Below are 9,812 nucleotides of genomic sequence, written 5' to 3' on the forward strand. Positions count from 1 at the left end.
CTGCTGCTGGAGCTATCGCTGGTTGTTTCGATCGGATTGTCTGAACAGCGCACTCAGAACAGCGCACTAAAATACAATGGACGGCAGGAGCTACGGATCTGGTAACTATACACTGATATGGTTTTGACGTGAAATGCCCTATTCGGTGGTGCATATGCCTCACCGTGGCTACATTTAACGTTATTAATTACTTTTCCAGTTAGCCACATGCTTTGTTATAGTGAAACATGGCCCTAGTATGTTAGCTAGTTAGCTGTTAGCCAGTTAGCTAGCTTGCCAGCAGCAACAACCAAACCATAGTCGGATGTAGCTTGAAACAAAGAAGCGTTTGCTAACTGTTAGGAAATATTAGCTAATGTTACTCATCTGTTACAGTAACATTAATCACTTTAATATATTCATTTCGGAACAAACAAATCGTTAACGGTAGCTATAACAGTAACGTTACCAGCGCCGTTAGCTAGCTAACATGAAGTAAAAGTAGCCAGCTTAGCCACTTCGCCTGTTTATTTAGCTAATATGCTAACCTAGAGGGCTGTGTAGGCCTTGTTGGGTTGATGTAGAGCGTGTTAGATGCTTTTCTGAAGTTAGCTTGCCTATTCTGTTAAAATGGAGTCAGTGTGGGAAGAAAACGACTTTTTAAGGCTAGTTTAATAAAATGGCCGCTTCAACAAAAATGCTTCCAAAACTTAGCTAGGTTGCTATGACATTATGCTCACAAATAATGTAATGTTCTCTGAAGCAGTTCTCATTTGCACGAAGTTAAGCCAGTACAACAGAAGGCTACAACTAAATCAATGTCGGATAAGAATCTAATGAAAATCCAGCCGACTTGGAGTTGAACACTCCTGGGACATCTTTGAGTCCTTTTTATTAACCTTCAAGTCTTGTTTATTCTACTTTATATTGTTTTTGGCAACTTAGTATTTGCATGACTATCTACATCGCAGTATGCTCTTATTAGTAACCAAATATCATGGCTGTTTCAATATCAACTTCTATCACGTACCCTATGTGTATTCATATGCGTATATATATATATATATATATATATATATATATATATATATATATATATATATATATATACATACACACACTTTTATACATACACAAACTACTATCTGTACATAGTAGTCAAATGTGTGTTTACCAGTTGTTTAGCTTTGTCCTTGTTAGGCGTATCCTGTCTTTTTCTCTGTACGTACTTTGAGAGCAACAAAAGCCTGAATCAAATTGTGTTCACATTTACTTGGCCATTTACACCTGATTCAGATTCTTTCAGTTTGCTTATACCTATGTATTATCTCCTTTTGCAGGTTATTCCAGTTGGGGAGGTGGCGGGTCAGGCAGCAGAGGTGAGAAAACCAGTGAATATAGTCTAGCACTGGATATAAACACAAGGACACCCACACTTTATGCTCGATTGTAGAGCTGCTGCCATGTTGTTTTTAAAATACAGTGGTCATATTAACACCTTTTTTGATTCCTCCCTTTGTTAGGTTCTGGTGGCTTTGACCTGTATGGGGGAGGTTATAAAGACTCAATGTCTGGGCTTGGGGGCTATGGGGGAGGAGGCCACATGAAGAGAGGCCTCTCAGGAGCGTCCCTGCTCTCATCCACAGGCACACATGCTGATGCAGTAATTGCCAAGATTAACCAGCGCCTGGACATGCTAACTCAGTTGGAGGGAGGGATGAAAGGGACTCGAGGTGACAGGTAATAACTCTTTTTTCCTTTTTCAGCTCCATACTGCAACTCAGATTCCACTACCACACATCCATGCCAGTGAGAGTATTACATTTCCCAGTACTGTCTTTCATGTTAAAAAGTTAATGTCATAATGTGGGATCTGGTTGGTGAGAACATTGTCTCTGACTGTTGCCGCATGCCTGGACAATATCCAACCAATTAAATATTGTTAGTTTTTAGATTCATCTGAAAAAGGATCTCAGTAAATGTCTTGATTCACATTTTGCTGCGATATAAACCGATGCTTAGGCCTTCTAATGGTATTGGTATTGAAGTCGCCTTGTAGAAGAACAGAGTTCTATAAAATATATGTTAACAAAATAAAAACGAAGACCATGCCAATCTGGTTGGAAACCTAGTTGTTATTGTTTTAGACTGGTCATGTTGCCAGAGTAAATTAGGCTGTTATAGCCTGCTAAGGCATTTACTTGCATGTTACACTCAGCCTTTGTGAAAATATGTATGCCCCATTTCCTGTTTGAGATTAAAATGGGTTTGGGTTGCTCCAAGGCTGCATTTGAATGATTTTAGCACACGTGTCAAACTCGAGGCCCGGGGGCCAAATCCGGCCCCTTGCAAATTTTGATCCGGCCTGCATATCAATTTAGGTTCACAACTAATATTGACCACCTAGCTGTGCACAACACCAAAAGTCAGTCACACTGTAATTATGTGACACTTAAAGCAGATTTTGGCAGATTGGGTGACTTTGAGCCTCAGAAATTCCCCCACAACCAGAGAGTTTACATATTCAGGCTGTGAAACAGGTTGCTTGGAGTCAGCTGTGTGGTAGCCTGCTGTTAAAAATGTCATCTTTGGTTTTCATTCGTTTTTGCTAAATTCTATAATTGCTAAGAAACTTTTTTTTTTTAGGGTTTTATGTCGACCAAACTGTATGTGAGGAAAGCTATATGAGACATGCAATGAAACAGCCAAAGATATTTGACTTTTTGGGTTAAATAAAAGCATGTCAGTAAACTCTACATGTCTGGCCTTTATTGTGATTCTCATTTTCCAGTGTGGCCCTTAGTGAAGTTGAGTTTGACACCCCTGATTTAGCATATGCAGAAGCTTTGATTGTTCCTTATTTTCTATGTCATGGTTTGTCTGATTTCTGGGAAGAACCTTAAGCCGTCATGAAAATGCATGACCCTTCGTTGGAGGTGCAATTATAGATTGACTTTTCCATTTGTAACAGATCGACATCCTTTTACATGAAGCCAGTCCATCTTTACCTAGCACTCCTTGAACATTGCCTTTGTTTTTATTTGTTCCCACACACATGTTTCTCTCATCCCCCATGTGACCTAACTCTGTGTTCTGGCTTTAGGTTACGCAAGAGAGATGGGTTTACAGGCGTTAGCATTATGTATTATTTTGTCAAGCTCAATTGTTAATTGAAAGCTGCCTGCTGTATCTTTAAAAAATCTTGCCCGCCGGGGAAAAAAAGCCCTAGTTTGTTTCATCCCCTTTCATGAGTATTTACCATAATCAAGTCACTTCCCAGGATATTTCACCTCTTGCACCCATCTTAAGACATCGTTGGTTCTGATAGACCATGGTCATGTCTGTTCAAGGTTTTACAGCCCAAGAAACTGCTTTTCCCCTAATCTGCAGAATACTGTTTAACCTCCACCAGAGAATGTGGTTGGATGAGTTTCTGTAAACCTAATAAGAGAAAAATCATTACTTTGTTATTAAAGACCACAAGCAGAGTGTTAACTTGTTTTGGATCATCAATTTCTGATCTAATGTGGTTTCTGAAATAAAGCTGGGAGTGACAAGAACACAAATGGAGAAAGTGAGACCATGGAGGAGAAGGAATAGCAGGTGGAGAAATCCAAACCTGGCTGCCCTACCTGCCTCCCTTGCTCTCTGCTCTTCTCTATCAACCCTCTCCCTCCCTCCCGCAGGTATGACCACTACGAGTCATTCGACTCGCGCGCCTCCGCTCTCACCTCCTCCCGAGATCTCTACAGATCTGGCGGCGGTAGCTATGGTTATGGCGATGGCCGTGAGGACAACATGCTGTTGAGTCAGCGAGGAGGCTCGGGCTTCGGAGGGGGAATTGGGCTAGGGGGAGGAGGAGGCTTTGACAGCCCCTCCTCTTCCTATGGAGTCGCTAAAATGCGACAGAATATGAGGGAGTCCTTCAACAGTGGCCAGGGAGGAGGCTCTGGAGGTGCAGGATGGCCTGGAGCAGGCCGACGTTCCCCCAGAAGGGGTGGAAGTGCCGGGGGTCGAGGAGCTGGAGGAGGGTTTGGAAGCCGCAGGTCTGACCCCACTCCATTAGGAGGAGGTGGGCGGGGCAGTGGCAGTGGTGGCCAGGCCCACCGCGGCCACTCTCCAGGAGGTGGTAGAGGCAAGCTCCCATCCCTCCTGTCCAACCGCATGTACCCTGAGAGTGGGGGCTTCCATCAGGGTTCCACTCAAGGGCCTCACGACTTTCCTGGGAGGCATTTTGGAGGGGGCCCACGGGCTGGCCGGCAGCGAGGCCGCAAGAGACCCCTCAACAAAGTAAGTACCTCCAGCCAAATAAGACCTCCTCAGACACTGGGCAAAAGTTTAGCCCTATCTGATTCCCTCCTTCTCTATCTCTACCAACTGGCAAGTCAGCCTAAAGTGCTACTACCTGCTATGTGCCACGCAAAGCAATTTGTCACAAATACTCCTCGACACCCATTTGACATATCACTTGCCGTTCTAACTCCGCCCAGCCCTTATTTAATTTAGTCAGAAATGCCTAATGGAACTGCCCCTTTTTGTACAGTAAAGGCAAGTGACAACTCTCCCTGCCCAATTGTTTTGTTTTCCTGTGGGATGATTTTCACTTTTTGGGTTTTATTTTTTTTTATTTTCATTCTTTTTTTGCCCCAATCCGGAGTAGTCTTAAGATAAGGCTAACACTATTGATGAGGAAATGCCCAGAGAAGGAAGACGTATCAAGTCTGCTAATTGGCTTTGACGAGTATTAAGTCTAGAATTCATTGATGTGTTGTTGATGATGCTGTTGTTGTTCTGGATGTATTGTCCAAATGTTTTTTTTTGTTAACAAAAAAATGTATTTGAGTGCAAATGAATTGTTGACTGTAGCAGGTGAAGCCACAGCGTGACGTCCAGAAGAAGAGAAAGCAGACTCTTACTGCAGCCGATGAGCCAGAGTCAAAGATGAACAAGACCGAGAGTTCTGGGTCAGAAGCTACCCAAGGTACTTGAACAAATTTTGGTTGTACTCAAAAAAAACAAAAAAAAAACACATTTTCTAAGTCTGTTTTTGCCTCATGTTTCCATAGAGCAAGCAGAGAAAAATGGGGACGGTGGTGAACCAAAAACTGCAGATCCAGTGAGTAGATCGATCCTGGGTTCCAGAAACTGATTCTTTTTGATCGTTACGGCATGTATTAGTTTACCCTCCATGAATAAACCGCTGAACCACTTGATTTACCCTAATTGAACACAATATCTCTTCAAATGTAATTCATACAAATTAGGAAGAGATTATGGCTCAGTGTAGTTGCACAAAAGACTCCCTGACCCAGCATTAACAAAAGAAGGCTAAAATAATCACAATGTTCTTTGTGTTCTTCTGTAAAATAACCTTTTTCATTAGTCATTCTTTTGCACAGATTTGAGTGACACATGGCTTTTATTTGGCGTAGAGGGGCTGTAGCCTATGTCAACAGTTTTATTTCTGAATAAAAAAAAATGCAACTGTTCAACGCATGTTTCTAAAGAAAAATAAGTAATGGGATACTTTTATTCACAGGAGACAAACCCAACTGCAGATGGAGATAAAGGTAAGCGCACTACAGTTGCTCCGCACTGATTTTTCTTCTTTCAGCTACTCATCTTGAATGCCTAATATCTGCTGTTATTCGTGTGCTTAGCTTCACCCAAACAGGAGGAGAAGAAAAGTCCACAGGGCAAACAGACTCCGACCCAAAGTCAGGACAAGCACCCAAAAATGAGGAAGAGGAGGGGCTTCCTGGAAAGGTGAGAGGACATACTATTTACTGCTGAGTCAAGATTTACTACCTCGCCATCATTTGTCTCTTTTTTTGCTTGCTTTCTTATTGTTTGAGATTTGTTTATTGCCTCTTTCACTGTACGTCGCCACATCACGGGCTTTAGTTGTGTAGTAATTTGGATTATTATCCGACTGGGTTTCTTCGACTCTTCATCATGCTGTACCTCTTTCCAATGGGCCTGTTTTTACAGGGTGATGTTTGCCTGCTCTGTGTGCAAGTTCCGTTCGTTCTACAAGGAGGAAATGGAAAGTCATCTTGACAGCCGCTTTCACAAGGACCACTTTAAGTTCCTTTCCAGCCAACTGTCCAAGCCCACTACAGAGTTCCTACAGGTGACTGAGATTTGTCAAACATCGCATATAGACACTCACACGCTGATATATGCTTTTGCATGCTGTATTTTAGCATTTGGGGGTAAATGTCAAGGGATGTGCTAGTTGTAAATGCACTAAAATAAGAGTATAGTTAAGTATATCATACATAAATAAATGCATAGTAGGGCTGTTTCCAGATCTAAATTTCCAAGCAAAATCTGACTTTGTCAAGTTCTTGTATTGATTTTGTGATCTTATAAGTTGTTGCTGGTACCTAAGCCCTACTGTTACAACTCATTATAAGATTTAAGAAGACTATAACTACTTAGACAGGCAAAACAGTCTGGTGTAAACAGTTCTTGCATGTAGAATTTAGGGGTAATTACTTTTGTACATGCAACAGGGTCACCGCCGGAGTCACTGATGGAGTGTAAACTAATAAAAATACTTCATGGTTTTGTAGGAGTATTTGCAGAATAAGTTTCAGAAGACAGATCAGAGGGTTGGCCAGTTGGAAAACCACAGTGCTGCCATCTGCCAGGTGTACAAAGAGCAGGACCTCACCAGGGGTAAGATGTGGGTGTGTGTGTGTGGGTGGGGGTGTGTGTGTGGTAAGAGGGAGAACTTAAGTGATTGCTCATTGCATATATTTCTCACACATCTGTGTAGATCTCGGTATGGAGCACTTCATGAGGAAGGTGGAAGCCGCTCACTGCGCAGCATGTGACCTTTTCATTCCAATGCAGCCACACCTGATACAGAAACACATCAAGTCACCTGACCATAACTACAACCGGAAGGTATGGCTGATCATCCCCAAATTGATCATTACACTCTAAAAAAAGAAACTAAAAGTATCTTTTTTCTACTGACTAGTTTGTAAAAAAAAATTTAAAAAAAATTAAAAAAAAAGGGGGAAGCATTACAAGCAACTTAGCATTTTTTTTCATGTACACATTTTTGATTATGCCAATACAGACCTGGATTTAAATTGATACATTGTTTTTGTCAAAATGAAGACGCACAAACATTTATAATTTAATGCTCTAGAGAGAGAAGAACTTTTTAAAATGTACTTGACTTGGGTTAAACCATTCCAGCACAGTTTTTGTTTGATCTACTACTCTTTGTCCAATGTTAGAAATAACTCTAAAAGCCATAATGCACCACACACCAGATTATATGGGAGGGTCCAAGTCCTGTTCTGTCTGGTCCAGTACAAATACTGTTACAAAAACTATGGTGCAGCTGGATGATGTACTGCACTGCTGTTTGTTCTTTGGATATTTTGCACTCTGTCTTATGTGTGACTTTGGACTCTCTGTGATTCAAGGGTATGATGGAGCAGTCCAAGAGGGCCAGTCTGTCAGTTGCTCGTAGCATCCTCAATCACAAAGTCATTGGCAAGAAGCTGGAGAGCTACCTCAAGGTATGTACAGTGTCATATACCTGGCCATGAGCTGGCAGTCACAATGCATGGTATGAATAGCCTCACTAAATGTACCAGAGCTCTTGCTTTGCAGATGGGTATAAGAATAAGAGTTTGAGGTCACAGTGTAATTGCATGTTTGAAACCAGTATACATCCCTCCCTCCTACCCAGTCATAATGGCTTTAATTCTAAATCACTTCATATTGTAACTCAAAGAACTTGAGATCAAAATCAAAAAGTCGTAAACATGTTCAGACTCCTTTTTGAATACAATATTATGAGTGAATTTTCAGGAGAGAGAGATGGATAGTACTGTTTAAAAGCGGAGGAACTGACTGATTTACTAATCTCCTTGGCTATAGGGAGAAATGCACCAGCATTCATAATGGAGTGCAGTTTACATACAGAAAATACCATGCATGCACAAATGAATCTCGCAGCTTTCCGTCTTGCTGATCATGAATGCAGGGGCTCATAGACAAACAAATGTACTTTATAAACTTTCTGTCATCGTCAGGGTGAAAACCCGTTCACTGGTAACCAAGACGACCAGGATCCAGAAGACTCAATGGTGATGGACGTCTCTGAGATGGAGTTAACAAACGAGACAGCAGACAACCAGACGGAGGCGGCAGCAGTCAAGGATGAGCCGGCGGCTGAGGAGGAGACGGGCCAAAAGGCCGTCGAGGGTGAAGCAGCAGCAGCAGTAGTAGCAGCAGCAGCAGAGGAGGAAAAGATGGAGGAGGATCTAGGAATGGAGGGAGAGGAGGAGCAGGGCAACCAGGAAGAAGACGAAGGTTTTGAAATTGGAGATGAGGAGGGATATGTGGTGCACGATGAGATTGGCGAAGAGGGATTACAGGAGGAGGAGGAGGAAGAAGAGGAGGAAGAAGGAGTAGAGGCGGCAGAGGTAGAGGAGGAAGACAAGAACGATGAATGAACTTTGCACCGTGTGTGACTTCTCAACCTTAACATCTGTCTGGACCAGTCGATGACCCCCACAGTCCCATTCAACCCAATCTCATTGCCAGGTATATTAAGAAATATACATACCTGCTCCCACCATTTTCCACCGTCTGAGCTTGTATGATTTTATTTTTTGTTAAAGGAATAGCTTCACGTTTCGGGAAATACTTAGGCTACGTAACGGTCTTATGGATGTCTACCAACTGTTCTTTGGAGGTGTTGATAGACTAATGGTGCGTTCAGACGGAGGCGTTGCAAATATTTGCATCGCTTTAATCGCGGGATCATATTGGGATCATTTGTATATAATCGCATTACTTCTGTCAGTGTAAAGCTGCTCCGTCAACTAAACAGGCATATAATTTCAGAATTTACCATGTAGTCCAACTTTCCTGCTTACTTTTCCAAAAGAAAAGTTTTTTTGTCTGGTCTCTGTACAAATAATGAGGTACTGTAGAGCTCTGGGTGCCCACAGACCGCTACAATAATTTGTTCCTCCTTTCTGATTCAACGTCAGGACATCAGGAGAATCTAAACACTGATAGGATTTCGCGACACTGTATCACGTGAATTCTTCGCTCTGGTTAAAATATTCCAACTTGCACGAATTTTGGGTCCTTTTCTCGTGGCGCCCGCAAGTTTGCATCTTTGCATTGACTTTGTATGTAATTGCGCCACCGAATAATAGTCTAAACGTACCATGTGTTTTTCCTAGAATGTAAAACAATTGCTCTTAATATTTTTTGTGTGTGTGCCTTTATTCAAAGAATACTTAATTTCGATTCATTTGTTTAAGAAATGTAAAGTTGAGAGAGATTGTGTCTTTTTTTTTTTCCATTTTACATGTCGGAGCTATGTCCTAGCGTTGTGTATTGCTGATGATGAATGGATGATTTTACAACCTTTTGGTAAAATCTAGAACACGTTGGGCTTTTTATTCTACAGCTGGGGTGATGAGGGTACTGTCTGTAGAATAAATATGGAATATTTAAAATGGATATCAGTCATGTAACGAACAATCTTGTTTCATTCTGTATAAGAAATAAACTTGTAGAATAAATCATTGTTTCACTGTTTTGTATTGAAGATTTTTAACATGCAATTAGTTGATTAAAGTCAACGTAAGAAGAGTTCAAACTGAAGCTGGACTGGCCACCAATCAGCATCAGTGTAAGGAAAAGAAAATGTAGACCCTACCTCAATATTCAACTGGTTTAAAATGTGTGGTCTAAAGGGCACAACTTGAGTACAGTTTAGCTTGCAGTGATGGAATGTATTTACATCAAAAGTTCAGGGGCCTTTATTACTTTACATTGATATA

General features: G+C 41.6%; 1 protein-coding gene across 2 annotated transcripts; it reads left to right on the plus strand.

Moving 5' to 3' along the window:
* Window positions 1-8,520, plus strand: akap8l (A kinase (PRKA) anchor protein 8-like). Of its 2 annotated transcripts, none has more exons than XM_078275358.1 (13): window positions 1-101; window positions 1,320-1,358; window positions 1,503-1,719; window positions 3,666-4,269; window positions 4,849-4,960; window positions 5,046-5,095; window positions 5,519-5,549; window positions 5,640-5,745; window positions 5,971-6,112; window positions 6,558-6,663; window positions 6,764-6,894; window positions 7,428-7,523; window positions 8,043-8,520. In XM_078275358.1, exons 1-13 carry the CDS (start codon window positions 77-79, stop codon window positions 8,463-8,465), a joined length of 2,082 nt encoding a protein of 693 aa, XP_078131484.1. In that variant the 5' UTR covers window positions 1-76; the 3' UTR covers window positions 8,466-8,520. The 2 variants fall into 2 exon arrangements, with proteins under 2 accessions (XP_078131484.1, XP_078131475.1); XM_078275349.1 differs by having other exon boundaries at window positions 2-101; window positions 4,846-4,960.
* The last annotated feature ends 1,292 nt before the right edge of the window (window positions 8,521-9,812 follow it).

This window comes from Sander vitreus, chromosome 2 (genome assembly GCF_031162955.1).
Source record: "Sander vitreus isolate 19-12246 chromosome 2, sanVit1, whole genome shotgun sequence".
Lineage (NCBI taxonomy): Eukaryota > Metazoa > Chordata > Actinopteri > Perciformes > Percidae > Sander > Sander vitreus.

What these genes read in the sequence shown, in the direction of transcription:
- akap8l (XM_078275349.1), top strand. Translation starts at nt 77, where the DNA reads ATGGACGGCAGGAGCTACGGATCTG. An exon ending in CGGCAGGAGCTACGGATCTG is followed by an intron (nt 102 to 1,319) that starts GTAACTATACAC and finishes CTCCTTTTGCAG; the next exon opens with GTTATTCCAGTTGGGGAGGT. An exon ending in AGAGCAGGACCTCACCAGGG is followed by an intron (nt 6,664 to 6,763) that starts GTAAGATGTGGG and finishes ACATCTGTGTAG; the next exon opens with ATCTCGGTATGGAGCACTTC.